This window comes from Kickxella alabastrina (genome assembly GCF_025024165.1).
Source record: "Kickxella alabastrina strain RSA 675 chromosome Unknown BX661scaffold_102, whole genome shotgun sequence".
NCBI classification, from domain to species: domain Eukaryota; kingdom Fungi; phylum Kickxellomycota; class Kickxellomycetes; order Kickxellales; family Kickxellaceae; genus Kickxella; species Kickxella alabastrina.
Window position 1 is genome coordinate 1 of NW_026251573.1, and position 15,095 is coordinate 15,095.

Below are 15,095 nucleotides of genomic sequence, written 5' to 3' on the forward strand. Positions count from 1 at the left end.
CCTAAGCAAAACACTGAAGGTGAGAGATGGGAGATGAGAGATGCGTCAATAAGCAAGTGCTAACCACATCCACAACTATCAGCTGTAGCCAGCTGCTAATGTTAACTGGGTTTCTTGTTTTATTTTGTGGCTTAAATGATATATCTTCTATAATGTACTGCCTTCAATTAAACAAATGTCTACAATCACTGTTAATCAATTGTTAGGTCAAAGGCAGGAAACACACCTCATCCGATATAATGTATTGGTTATTGTTAAAAATATATAGTGTACAAGCCACCGCTGCCATAGTGGTTAGAAAAAAATAGCCTTAAGATGAAATAATAGACCACAATAATCAGTATTGTTAAAAATGTACTTTCATTTCGTTTAACAATAACAAGCGGCCAAGTGCTTCAAAGCGCGAGTATATTTGCTGAGCAGGTGTTATTATTGCTAGAATTGTAGTAACAATGAAATTTCTATTAGATATATATTATAGGGTAGCTGAAGAATCTCACCCTAAATAATCGACATCCGTAAACAATAAAGCACAACCTCATTTGTAAACAGTCGTGGTTGTCTTGAGATAATGTCCTGATTGATGTCACATTCGCCCCTATTTAAGATCAGACTCAGGCATGTTTGATTTTGGTTTTGATGAAAATTGAATATTATTGTGGAACGAATTAAGTGGAAAACTAAGAAAACACCAAACAAGCACCCAAACAACTCCCCTTGAACACCCATTGTGGGGACCAATTATGGACCTATACACCTGAACAAGTTATTAGAAGCTTTTTCCAGACCACATCGGCAGTGGAGACCACTTTCGCTGACCCCAATGAAACACCTATAGATGAGTTTGGGTATGGGGAGAATAAGAGACGGCTGGCATGGAAAGAAGACATAGTTATGGACATAGACAGAGACAGACACGAACCAGATACTCCCACCAAGAAATCGCACTTCACCAACAGCCAGTACATGGCAGAGCCATTGAATTCTAAGAGTAGCAAGTTCTTGCGACTTGTGCAGGCAATCAAACTATGATCGAAAAAAACTGACAGCAGATCATACCAGATCCACCAGGAGTGTGTTGGAATTCCGTTCTAGTGGAACTCCGTTCTTGCATACTGTAAGATGATTGCAAGACCAGAAGTTTCTAAAGTATCCTTCTCTTTTATTTACCTTTCTTATCTTCACTCGCTGTCTCCTATATAAGAGACAGCTTTCCTCAGTCTCTTCACATTCTTTCTTTAGCTTAGAACTTTATATTTTCCTTTCTTTAAATATAACTTGCAAAGCTTCTCTTTGCTCAGCTTTGCTTGTTTTTTACAGTGTCACATCATCAACAGATGATCACTCTCCCTTCCCCAGGAGGAAGCCTGCATCAACTAGAGAATCCATTTCCGAGTTGACACACTCATTCAAGAGGCTGTGTGTTATGTTAAAAAAATATATTGAACAAAATGAACTAAAAGAAAGCTAAGGGATGAACAGCCTCCATTGTTCATATTCATTAGCATTTATATGTGCGTATGAATTCCCGCATATACAAGTGGGGAATTAACTAGTGATTGATTCATTAATTAATCACCAGAGACAAGCCGCAATTTCTTGTATCACATTGTAGGGTCTATATTAGGCTGCAGAAAGAAGCTCATGGGCAGCCAGTAGGCAGTCAATGACCACCTCCCACTACACCAAATATCTTATCAAATAGTACAATCGACTCTCAGCATAGGGGACAGCAATGCCCAAACATTGCCCTCCCCTCATATGGAAACTTATACCCCAGACATGGCAGTCATCAGGCAACTGCACCAGGAATATGATGTCATGGTCTCAGTCGACCTTGACATGGTGTCCTCCAATATGACACTGTCCCTAACTTGGTATATACGACAAGGATCTATTATGGAAGACCTATACTGGACGATCGGATTCATGAACATTCACTCTATTTCCCTACCTGAGGCACAAGAGGGGGTGTGCAAAATTTTTGAGGCATACCAGGTCGACATTTTGGGAATTGCTGAAACTTGGCTGACCCTGACAAAGGTCACCCACACGGAGAAGGTATGGAAGATACAGAAGGATGTAATGGTGATTACCTTGTGCAGTGTAGATATTGGCTGAGTGAGCCAACAGTGCTCAGTATCTTTGTAAATACTTACAAAAGCATGATATAACAACAATTATTATTGTGATTCCTTCTTTTTCATTGTCTTTGATTTTAATAATCAGTTGATAATGTATTTTGAACCCAATTTTCTACCAGCTTGAAGTAGTCTACCTAAGCAAAAAATGTTGTGGCATTGTTGCTCTCTCCCAAGTCTATTTCCATTACTGCCTCACCCAACGTGTCTATGAAACCAAGAATGGTTGCAAGATCGACCTAGGCACAAGAATGTGTCTACAGCTGATGTACTGTTGACAGAGGGTCTACACCATTGTCTACTACCAGGCTCTGAGCTGCAACAACCTGGACCTGAATCAGTAGACAAAGAAATAGACATCAAATTGGATTGAGAAGACTAAGGCTGGACAAGCCATCTACATAGTCATAGGGGACCTCAACTGTGACCTATGCATGTGAGAAACGAGCAAAGCTGAGCAAAGAGAAGCTTTGCAAGTTATATTTAAAAGAAAGAAAAAGATAAAGTTCTAAGCTGAAGAAAGAAAGTGAAGAGACTGAGGAAAGCTGTCTCTTATATAGGAGACAGCGAGTGAAGATAAGAAAGGTAAACAAAAGAGAAGGATACTTTAGAAACTTCTGGTCTTGCAATCATCTTACAGTATGCAAGACGGAATTCCAACAGAAGCTACAATTTGCATAGAATGGGCTGTGCTGTGTCAAGCTGTTGCTGTGACTATTATAGACAAACTCTGCATGCACTATGTGTTGGTTCCAGTCGTTTTGGTAATTGTTGCATGTCACACGCAGCATTGACTCCAGTACCTGGTTCACACGCTCAGTCTGTCCGTCAGTTTGTGCATGACTGGCAGTGGACATGTTGAGTTGTGTTCCAGTTTGCTTCCACAGTGCCATCCAGAATGCAGAGCAGAATTTTGGATCATGGTCTGATATTATGGACTCAGGAAGGCCATGTTGGTGATAGATGGTCTTGAAGTACAGGTCGGCGGTTGTCTGGGTGGTTGCGGCATTGTGTGTTGGTACAAAGTGCACCATCTTGGACAGGCGGTCGACGACGACCATGATTGCATCATATCCGTCCTTTGTCTTAGGTAAGCTGACAATGAAGTCCATGCTGACGCTTGCCCAATTGCATCGTGGGATCTGTAGTGGCTGTAGCAGTCCATCACTTGGCCTGTTGCTGCCTTTGACTCTTTGGCACAGGTCACACGTTGTGATATAATTCTCGCAATCCACATACATGCCTGGCCAATAGAATAGTTCACTCAGCTTGTCATATGTTGCTTTTATACCCGGGTGTATTGCAGCATCATGGAACTTGGCCAGCAGTAGTGATCTGTCTTGCTTTGCTCCAACACATCAGCATCCTTTCTTGAACAGGACACCACCCTGTGCATGGAATTTGTTTGTAATGTCATGCTCAGCTCTGGATGTTGGTTCTTCACTACTACTAATCCTCTCCATAATTTTCTCCAGCTTGCTGTCACCCTTGTAGGAGTTCTCGGGGTTTGCGCTCATCTTCAGCATTAGCACTTTGACAGCAGCCATGCAGACTGCTATCCTCCCCCCTTTTCCTGAAGAGCTGAATCCATTGACTCCACCGGCTGTCTCCTCAAGGGACTCGACCTCAGTGATGTGTGGGTGTGCAATCTTGGTTGGAATCAGCTGTGCTATGCAGTCGTGTGCAGCAAATGGAATCTCTATATCTCCTGTGTTAAACAGAAGTACTGAAATTTCACCATGGTAGCCCCCATCAACTATGCCTCCAAGTACCACAACACCTTTAGCAGCCAGGCTACCATGCAGGGCAATGTGCAGGTATGTGCCTATTGGCGCCTTAGTGGCAATGCCTAATGGGACAAGGCATTGGGCCTTGGGATCAAGCACAAAATTGGTTGTACAATATACATCGAATCTGGTATCATCTGGATGTGCCTTGCAAGGCATTGTTGCATCGTCGTGTAGCAGCTGAACCTCCATGCTGTCGGCTGTTGTGTGTGGCACAAATAATGTGCATAGTTTCCATTTATCTAATTGGTCTATCAGGTCATTGTTGTGTGCATTGTCCTTTGGCTGAGCAGTCTCCATGGCTGCACTCATCGTTTCTGCAGCCGCTATCTCCTGTGTTTGCTTTGCTTCTGTTTTGGCTTTATAATGACATCCACGTTGATAGTTCTTGTAGTGCAGTGACTTGCGCACATATTCAGCATGGTTTAGTTCTCTGCACTCATTGGCAGTCAAATATGTTCTGTCGACCACAGCTGGCATTGGCGGAAAATTCATTGTCTGTGCAGCTGGAGTGGTTGTCGTGATATTGGGCCTGGGTGTGAGCATAGGTATAGGTATGGATGTGTGTGTGGCATCGTCGTTTTTATTTGTGTTGCTCAGTGGGGTATCATTTAGCAGTATAGCTGGTGCAGTCAGCCCTGTCGGTGGCATCAGTGCCATGTGAGGCACCTTGCCTGACTGTGACGTTGCATATACTATGTTGTCAGGTTGTGATTTGAGTGAGTGTGACAAGCTGTCAGCAACTGCATTTTGAGCACCCTTGTGGTAAATGATTTTCATGTCGAATTCCTGCCAGATATCCAGCCAGTGGGCCTGGTGTGGGGATATGTTGTTTTGCGTCTTAAGGAACTTGATTGATTTGTGGTCTGTAATCACTTCAAACTTGATGCCATGTAGATAATGCCGCCAGAGGACCAGTGCACAAATGATTGCAAGAAGTTCTTGCTCGTGGACTGCATAATTGCACTGTGCTGGTCCCAGCTTTGCCGAGTAGAATGCCACTGGGCACCACACCTTGTCATGTCGTTGGTGTAGGACACCCCCAATTGCAGAGCCAGATGCATCTGTCTCAACTCTTGTTTCACAAGTTGGATCATACTGATGGAGTATTGGTGATGTGGATAGTTACTGCTTCAGCTCGGTGAAAGCCCTGTCTGTCTGGTTGTTCCATGAAAAGTCAGTATTACATAGCAAATCAGTTAGCAGCAGTGCTATTCTAGCATAGTTTTTAATAAACTGGCAGTATTAGCCACTTAATTCAAAGAATGCACAGATGTCTGTAATTGTCTCTGGCATGTGCCACTCTTTAATGGCATCTACTTTGCATGGGTCGGTCACAATACCCTTGCCTGAAATGACAAACCCAAGGAAGTCGACTGTGTCTTAGAAGAATGCACATTTCTCGGGTTTTGTACACAGGTTGTGCTCCTTGAGGCAGGCAAGCACATTCTCAAGGTCTTTTGCATGGTCGGCATCATTTTTTGAAAAGACTAAGATGTGGTCTAGGTAAATGATGCACGTTTTGCCAAGTAGGTTGCACAACATGTGGTTCATGACATGTTGTAAGACGGCAGGGGCATTTGTCAGTCCAAAAGGTACAACTGTGAATTCAAATGGCCCTTGTTTTGTGCAGAAGGCAGTTTTGGCAATGTCTGCATTGCAAATTTGCACCTGGTGGTAAGCCTGTACTGAATCGATTTTCGAGAAAACTTTTGCACCACGGGTGTCGTCAAGCAAGTCGTCTATACGCGACATTGGGAATGCATCTTTTATTGTCACTGCATTCAGGCCATGGTAGTCAACACACAGGCGCATTGATCCATCCTTTTCTTGACAAAGAGGACTGGTGCACCCCATGGAGAAGATGACAGGCGGGTATATCCCTTTGCAAGTCAGTCACTTGTCGGTCTAGTTCATCCATCTCTGCATGTGACAGGCGGTATGATGCCTTGGCCACAGGTGCTGTGCCATCATGTACATGGATTTCCATCTCAGGGCCGCCTGGTGGTGGTCGTTTGGAGGGCGGCTGATCAAGGACTTGGGTGTATCTGGCATGTAGCTCCTGTAGCGCACTGTCTTGTGTCGTCGTGGTTGCTGCCACATGGATTGCTGGATTGGTATCGTTGTCAGGGAATGTAATTCGTAGCCATCCCCATTCCTCAATTTGGTCGTTTGCACGTGCAGTTTTCAGTGCACTGATTGACATAGGCTTCAGCTGGTCCTCGTCGGTCCGAGGCTCTGCATTACCCCGGATGGACCAGCTTTTCCCGCCATAGTCAAAGGTCACCTTGTCAAGGTGGCTGTGGATCATGGCCTTGTGTTTCTTTAGCCAATTATTTCCTAATATTATATCTTCAGAAACTGGAAGAACAAGGCAATGTACTGTAATCATTAGGTTGCTCAGGAGGCACAGCATTACTGTGCACGACTTGGTGCAGCCCTTGTAATGTGCGCCATTGGCCAGTTGTATTGGTTGGCTGTGTTGTAGTCGTTCGGATTTCAGTTTAAGTCAGTTGCAGGTCTGTTCGTTGATGATGGTAATTTGTGATCCATTGTCGATGAGCACACGGATGGCTTTGGTGTCTATAGTTGCATTTAAAAGTAGTTGGGGCTCAGGTGAGGTTTGTCTGTTAATAGCAGTTTTATTTAGGGGGTAAATGGCAATTTCAGAGATGATAAGGGCAGAGGACACGTCCACTCATGCCCTTCTCACTTTTGGGTGTGCTTTCTTAGGGCAGCAATGCCACTTGTTTTCATCACTGCCACACCCAAGGCACACATCGTCAGCAGCCCACTTCTCAAACATCTCCTTGGTGCAGCCCGACTGCTTGGAGACACTTGCAAATGGCAGCAGGCCACTGCGTCTCCTTTCTGTCTGCACTGCATTCACTATTATTGCATCCACATTCATAGCTGTATTATCATGACGGCCATGAATGTGCAGGAAGGCTCTGGCACAGGAAGTCAGTGCATCAATCTCGTATACTGTCAGGCTTGTTGATTCGCTCAGAATCTGTTGGTTGAGCATTGGCAGTAGCTTTATGAGAAAGGTTGTGGTAACATGCCTGTCTGAGAGTTTGAATTCCAGAATTTCCGCGAGGTACTTGAATTGCACCACAAACTCCTCTAAGGTCTCTAATGTCCCAGGCTGTTGTAGGTGGTAGTATTTGTGCAGTGTGTCATAGTATGACACTGCACGTGAGTATGTGGTTGTCAGGAACTCCTTGAACATTCCCCAGTCACAGTGGTCCTTGTTGTATTCTGTACAGTGTCTGCAATACTCGTTTTTCTTGTCTGTTGGGATCTGGTGTGAGGCTATGAATACCCACTTGCTCTCATCTAGCCTTGCATGGATAAAGTGTTCCTCAGTATCTCTCACCCAGGGTCTAACAGCAATTGCCACCTTCTCTGCATTGTTCTCGTCTGGTGCCAGTGTCAGGCTGAGTCTCATTGCCGATTCATATGGTGACATTCCAGTCATGGTTACTGTTTTTTATATATATTTTAACCAGTTTGTCTGTCGGTCAGTCGGTCATTGATGAGGAGGCACAGATTGTCGAATTTGAGGTGCTACCAAATATAATGAGGAATTGTGCTGATTATAATAAATATAAATCTAAATGAGACTACGAGAAGAGCTAAAGAGCTCACTATCCAGAATTCGCTGTACGTGTAAAATATCATAAACATATTTCATACGTCTGTGTTGTCACGTGACTCAGCCCCCATTTCTGATGTTACACCAGCAAAATGGTGTAGCTGAACGATACAATCGCACCCTGGTAGAGATGGCCAATGCCATGGTGCTGCAGTCTGGCGTCCCTCTTTGTCTATGGGCTTTTGCCATTGTGCATGCTAACTGGGTGCTCAACTGTCTGCCCAAGCATGCTCTTGGCATGAGCACACCTTTTGAGAAGCTGGACAGTGCCAGCAACATTGCCAACATCCATCCATTTGGCTGTCTGGTCTGGAGTGAGTACCCTTCTGAGCTGCGTTCTAAGTTTGGCGAGCATGCCCAGAAGTGTGTGTACCTGGGAACCAAGGATGGCAAGGCACTGCTGTATCGCATAGACACTGGCCATGTTCTACACACCTCAAGAGCCAAGTTTGTGGATGCAGAATTTCCATTCTACAATGAAAGTGCACCCTCTGTACCATTCTACTTCCATGAGTCAGACATGTCTGACATCCCCACACAGCATGGCCCCATACACATAGCAGACCTGTTTGATGAGGATGACGACCTGCATCTAGCACAGCTGCAAGAGGAGGACAAGTGGAGGCATGTTCAGGAGAGGCGCCAGAGAAACCGCAGAATAATCCAGTCTATCCTACATGGCAGCAACAACAGCAACAGTGAGTCTGAGTTTACTGATGCCTCATTTGTCACTGCCCATGAGGAGCACAGTCCTAGCTCGACACCCCAGCACACTCCAGTTCGCCATTCTTCAGCCACAGCCACAAGTACCAGCAACAGGAACAGCAACAGCAGAAACAGTACATCAACCACTGAGCCACTAGGCAGAGAGCCCTTTTCTGGGCATCCATCATCTCTGTCAAGCCGCAGTGCTCAAGATACTACCAGCACCAGTGTCAACATCCACAGACACCAGCCAACCAACCCATCTCCCTTGAGGCTATCGTCTACTGCTGCCAGAGCTACTGACCCAGTAACACCCATGCTCAGCCGTCGCTCAGCAGCCTCAGCAGCCTCAGCACGAATCACTGACATTGCTGCTCATGAGCAAGGCACTCTCACCACCAGAAACAGCCAGCCTACAACATACTGGTGGCGAGTGGATGACAGAGTGCAGGCCGACAGCACCAGCATGCCCAACCATGATGTCGACTATGACTATAACAGCAACAGCTATGATGACGACCAAGATGCTCTGGTACAGAGCAATGGTGCCCTGTTCTGTGGTGTGGCTGTATCAGGCCCCACATCCTACATCCAGGCCATGCGCTCAGAGGAGGCACCCTTGTGGAAGGCTGCAATCAAAAGCGAGTTGGCATCTATTGCTGAGAATGAGGTGTTTGAGCTTGTCCCACGCTCATCCCCAATCCACCCTCTGAGCACACGCTGGGTATTTGTTGTCAAGCAAGGCTCAGATGACAAGCCACCATTGTACAAGGGCCGCCTGGTAGTCAGAGGCTTTGAGCAGCGCCCTGGGATTGATTACAATGATGTATTTGCACCTGTGGTGACCTACAAGTCTATTCATATAGTCATAGCACTTGCAGCCTATCATGGCTGGCTGCTGCACTCCATGGACGTCAAGACTGCCTTCCTGCATGGTGACCTGGAAGAAGACATATATGTTGAGATTCCTGATGGCATGACTGGTGACTGGACCAAGAGTGTTCTCAAGCTACGCCGCTCCCTATATGGTTTGAAGCAGGCACCACGCACTTGGAATCGTCGCCTGAATACTTTCCTTTGTGGCAGCCTTGGATTCCAGTGCAGCAATGCCGACCCAGGTGTCTACTGGCTTAAGAGTGGCTCTGCAACATGCATTTTGACGACCTATGTTGACGACTTGCTGCTGGCTGCATCTGATGACAACATCCTGGCCAAGGTCAAAACTGCCCTGTCTGCTGAGTTCTCAATGAAGGATCTGAGTCTATGCAGCACAATCCTGAGCATCAATGTGCATCACATGTCTGATGGCATCAAGATCAACCAGATTACTGCTATCCAGAACCTGGTCAGCAAGTATGGCCTTGAGGAAGCCAATGATGTTGATCTGCCCATTGCTGCTTCTGCCAAGCTTGGAGAGACTGCCCCATACCTTGCCAAGTGCAATGCCACTGAATACTGCTCAATTGTTGGCTCCCTGCAGTACCTGGCCATGGTCACTCGGCCTGACATTGCTCTGGTCACCTCTGTGCTTGCGTCATTCAACCAAGAGCCACTGATGAAACACATGGGTGCTGCCAAGCGAGCACTCAAGTATCTGAAGACCACCTGCAACATGGCCATTCACTATTGTCAGTCTGAACACCTCAACCTGGTTGGGTACAGTGATGCCTCATTTGGACTGCATACTGTGGAAGCCATGGTAATTGGCTATGTATTCACTCTGGCAGGAGGAGCAGTTGCTTGGAAGTCAAAGAAACGTGCTCTTGGCTTGCCACCTCAATCCACAGTTGAAGCTGAGACCATTGCCCTGACCTCTGCTGTCCGTGAGCTCATGTGGCTACAAGACCTGCTGTGTGACATCCATGTACATGTTGACCCTGCCACTATCTTCTGTGACAATGAGGGCACTATCAACAATACACGCACTGGTGCTGTGACTGATGCCAACAAGCACTACAAGTCTACTCTGCAACTTCCTCATGCTGCACTATCTCAGCAAGTATATCATCTCAAGTATGTTTCGACTGTTGACCAAGCTGCTGACTATCTGACCAAGCAATTGCCCCTAGATGCCTTTGTCAGACATCGCTCATCCTCTGGTATGATGTGAGCACCTTGTCAGGGGGAGTGTTGGAATTCCGTTCTTGGTGGAACTCCGTCTTGCATACTGTAAGATGATTGCAAGACCAGAAGTTTCTAAAGTATCCTTCTCTTTTATTTACCTTTCTTATCTTCACTCGCTGTCTCCTATATAAGAGTCAGCTTTCCTCAGTCTCTCCACTTTCTTTCTTTAGCTTAGAACTTTATCTTTTTCTTTCTTTTAAATATAACTTGCAAAGCTGAGCAAAGAGAAGCTTTGCTCGTTTCTCACAATCAGCTGTTTTGGGAACCTGGGTCAGTGCATCTGTGACACCAGAAAGGGGGCTGGGTCATGGGACAGCATAGACCCATGAAATATGTTTATGATATTTCATGTGTGCAGCGATATCTGAATAGTAAGCTCTTTAGCTCTTTTCGTAGTCTCATTTTATTAATATATATTATAACCAACTCTATTTGCATTACAATGGACATGACTATGTCTGTGGTCCATTCCAAAAAGGTGTCCACATTTATAGGCAGTGCTACCCTGGGCCACCACTCTAGTCTGCTCTCCAGCATTCCTGTGCCATTCGCCTGCTTTCTTCTGCTGTGGGGGCAGTTGCAGTCTATTTTCTCAGCCAGTGTTTCCCAATTGTCTCATGAGAGCCCTGTGAAAAACGAGCAAAGCTGAGCAAAGATGTAATAAAACTTATTCGTACTAACTAATTTTATTAAAAATCCACTATAAGGGAGCTTAAAGAGCTCCGCTTATCTATTCGAAACTATCGCCCGTGAAAATAGAAATCGCGATCGTAAACAATCACAATTTCAAACAATCGCAAATTCCCAATTGCAATTGTCACGTGACATCGCAATAATTGATGTCACAAAAGAGAAGCTTTGCAAGCTATATTTAAAAGAAAGATAAAGATAAAGTTCTAAGCTAAAGAAAGAATGTGAAGAGACTGAGAAAAGCTGTCTCTTATATAGGAGACAGCGAGTGAAGATAAGAAAGGTAAATAAAAGAGAAGGATACTTTAGAAACTTCTGGTCTTGCAATCATCTTACAGTATGCAAGACGGAATTCCGTCAAGATGGAGTTCCACCAAGAACGGAATTCCAACACAGCTAGTCATCTTTTGGTGATTTCGACCGAATTATGTGCATGGTAATTGACACCAATGAGGCCCAAATACATAGGTGGAATGCCAGTTTGCAATTGCTGCGCATATGTAGCAAGTGGAGAGAGGCAGTCCTGCCTTTAGTCTATTGCAACGCCATTATGGATCCATCTACAAATTGTGCTGGTGTACTTTCCGAGGGCTCCAAAGACAGTAATGCAGAAGACAGACTTCTTAATTTGAATATTGAATTGATTAAGGCCACATGATACATGCATCTAGTCCAGAATTTGGTTGTTTATATCTGGAATCTACAACACTTTGACTTTCTAGTTTCTGATGCTGACTTGATATTTTAATTCTGAACATGCCACTGGACTGGCATTAGTAGAATCAGTATTGATAATTGGTATTCAGAATACAAAAGGGGGGAAGACGATATTATTGAATATGTCCCACAGTGCGATTATGGACAAGATGCTATTAATTTTGCCGAGTATCTTGCAAAATACAAGCCCAATGTTAGCCAGCTGAACTTGCATGTCTATGTAACAGATAATTTAACCATGATTAACAGAAGACTAGATGCATTGTATGCGCACAATATTAAAAAGTTTGATCCCTGGTTGCTACCTTTGCTTTCTAAACAAGTCTGTTTTGACCAGATAAAAACACTAAATATAATTTGGACTGCAAGCTAGAAATGCCACAGTTCAAGATTGAGAACTTCCAAACTTGTGCACACTAAAATTTGATTTTAATTGGGAAGCTAAATCTCACTTGACTATTGAAGAGATTCCAGATAAGTCTAAATTGCATTTCCTAGTGCTCACTGATTTGAATATCACAGCCCCAATGTTGGCTGCTTTGAAAAATATTATTGGCCAAACGTGACAAAGCTTTTTATAGGTATTAACAATTTTTCAGACAATGAAAAATCGATATTCACAATTAATAAAAATAGCAGCCTGGCTTCTTGCATAAAAATGCAAATGCTCAAAATATCTTGCATGCAATTATATTCTCATTATTATAATAATGAGGTCAATTTTTAAAGCTCTTTGGCAAATCTGTACATGTTATGATAAAATGTATTGATTGAATAAACCAAAAATCGCTAAAAAAAATGAACCTCTTTTGTTAATATTCACTAGTATTTATATTGCTTGTATGAATATTACCGCATATCCGAGTAGGGAATTGACTGATGATTGATCGATAAATCAATTACTGGGGACAAGCAGTATTTAATTGCGTCACAGTACTTCAATCAACTAGACAATATTAATTTTCATCACCCTGTGACATTCTCAGCATTGTAGCTTTTACCTAATTTAACTAGTTTAAAAGATGGTTGCAATTCTACTAATATATAGAATCTTCCCAAATTATTTGCAGTCTCTAAGAATTTTAAATATTAAAAATACCAATCAAACATTTACCTGGGATGCATTTTATAGCAAATCTGGATCCCAAACAATTGATTCTAAACATCTTAAATAATTGCGTATAACCTATAATAAAGATGTAGGTGATGAAGAGGATATTCTGGATCACCAGAAGTTTATTGACAGTCAGCAATCCAGGTGCGATACGCTATCAGTTTCTTGTCCATATTTGAAAACCCTGAATATTAAAGCTGCCACAATCAATGGGCTTCAAAAGATAATAGACTTTGAATTTAGTAAATGTTCGAATATGCATATATTAAGCTTTTTAATTTTTCCTTTTGAAACCGCTTAGTTGGAATACAATATGCATGGCGATGACTATATGCAAGCTGTATCATCGTTTGCCCAATACATTGTTGAGAAAATTCCAAATGTTATTGACTTAGATATTAAATCAGAATATTACAGAACAAATATGTGAGATGTTTTGGCAATATTGTTTTTAACGGATGTGCCCACAAACTAAAATATTTATATAGCTGTATCCCAGTTGTCATCATTGCTGATGCATTTTCATCTGAGCTCAGGAAATTAAATATGAAAATTGATAGTGCTAGCAGAAAATCACTGCCTAAAATAAACGCGGCAAATATTAAGAGTATTGATATAGGAGGTGATCTAAGAAAGCTCATTTGTGATAACTTTGCAAGTGACAAGGATTACAAAAACATTAATTCCAAAATTTAGACATTGTACACCTGGATTATACATATTGTTAAATTCTGCGGAGACGTTCTGTGAACGTGTAGAAATAAAATACAATGTATAAAAGTGTATTGAATATATAAGTTCTATGCACTAGAAAAGGTAAAGAAGAACATACTACTTTGTTTGGTCACTGTGTAACTTATTGATAATTGTGTGTTTGGTTAGAATAGCCAAGACTGATTAATAAGTTGATTGACATCAACCAATACATATAAAGGCATTGCCAATATATTGAATGAGAATATAAGTGAGACTAGATTGTCCAATGATGAATTTGATTGGATTATGGAAATAAATAAATAAATGTAATTGAAGAGAAGAGAAACTAAAGAGGAAATAAAATAACAAAAAGTCAAGTAGATCTATCTCAATCAATATGTTAAGCTTAGATCAACAGAAGTTACCTTGCGCATACCTGAGAATTGCAAAATAATGTTCAATCACATTAGTAATGGAAGTAAACTGTCAAATAGCTGAGTCATATTTGATAATATTCAATCATTGATTTTTAATACTTCTACAAGCTTGTTGAAACTATTTGGCAGCTCGAATGGAGGGAAAGTTGATAGATTATTGCACAGACTGAAGATATGGAAGTGGATGTTGAGGTCGAGAATCGCGAAACAGGTTTCCACCTGCATGCCGATTGATAGGGCACTAATTGGATCATGTAGGCGTAAATTAAGGAGGCATCATAATGATGCCCAGACATGCTCTCCATTTTTCAATGCAGACGCGTGAGTGTACACACGCGAAAACGACAACATTGACTTGCCAAGATACCGGTCTGCTCGCAGAAGATCCAGTTCTCATCAACGGAGCGCACAATTGATAATGTGTACAACAAAGGCGACGAGACACATATATATGAGGTTAGCCCTAGTAGTATTTTAGAAACATCAGTAATAAAACCTTTTATAAAATCACCCCTACTTTTCTAACACTAGATAACTAGTGCTCCTCACACCCCCTCTTATTATAACAAGATCTTCAATTAATCTTATAATAGATTCCAAAGATGAATTAAATGTATTCTACGATTCAACAAACACATTATTTGAAAGCTTAATCAACATCACTCGTGAAAATGTTACTTTGAATGTGAACATGGAATTCTTCAATCGCCAGATAATCTTATGGACTAATATATATAGTTTAATTATTGAACAGCAGGTAAATTCAAGCAAACTTGTAGAAATATTTGCCAGATTACCCAAATTGAGCGAATTGAGAATAGATGGTGTGCTCTACAAAAGCCAATTTGATTTAGAGATTGACCGTGTGGAGCCAATTTCAGCCAGCATTACTAATCTGTATATTAATGGGGGTGTTTTTACAGAGAGTGAAAATACAAATGATGGTTGTATTAAATACTTGGTGTTGGCCATCCAGTCTTTAAATGCAGTGCAAATGTCCAATAAAGCTTTTGATTACCAATTGTT

General features: G+C 42.5%; 1 protein-coding gene across 1 annotated transcript; it reads left to right on the forward strand.

Moving 5' to 3' along the window:
• Positions 1-10,680: 10,680 nt before the first annotated feature.
• Positions 10,681-11,126, forward strand: BX661DRAFT_191126 (uncharacterized protein). Its single transcript, XM_051537667.1, has one exon. It carries the CDS (start codon positions 10,723-10,725, stop codon positions 11,062-11,064), a length of 342 nt encoding a protein of 113 aa, XP_051388452.1. The 5' UTR covers positions 10,681-10,722; the 3' UTR covers positions 11,065-11,126.
• The last annotated feature ends 3,969 nt before the right edge of the window (positions 11,127-15,095 follow it).

Excerpts from the sequence above, each read along its gene's own strand:
- BX661DRAFT_191126 (XM_051537667.1), top strand. The coding sequence starts at position 10,723 with ATGGGACAGCATAGACCCATGAAATATGTTTATGATATTTCATGTGTG.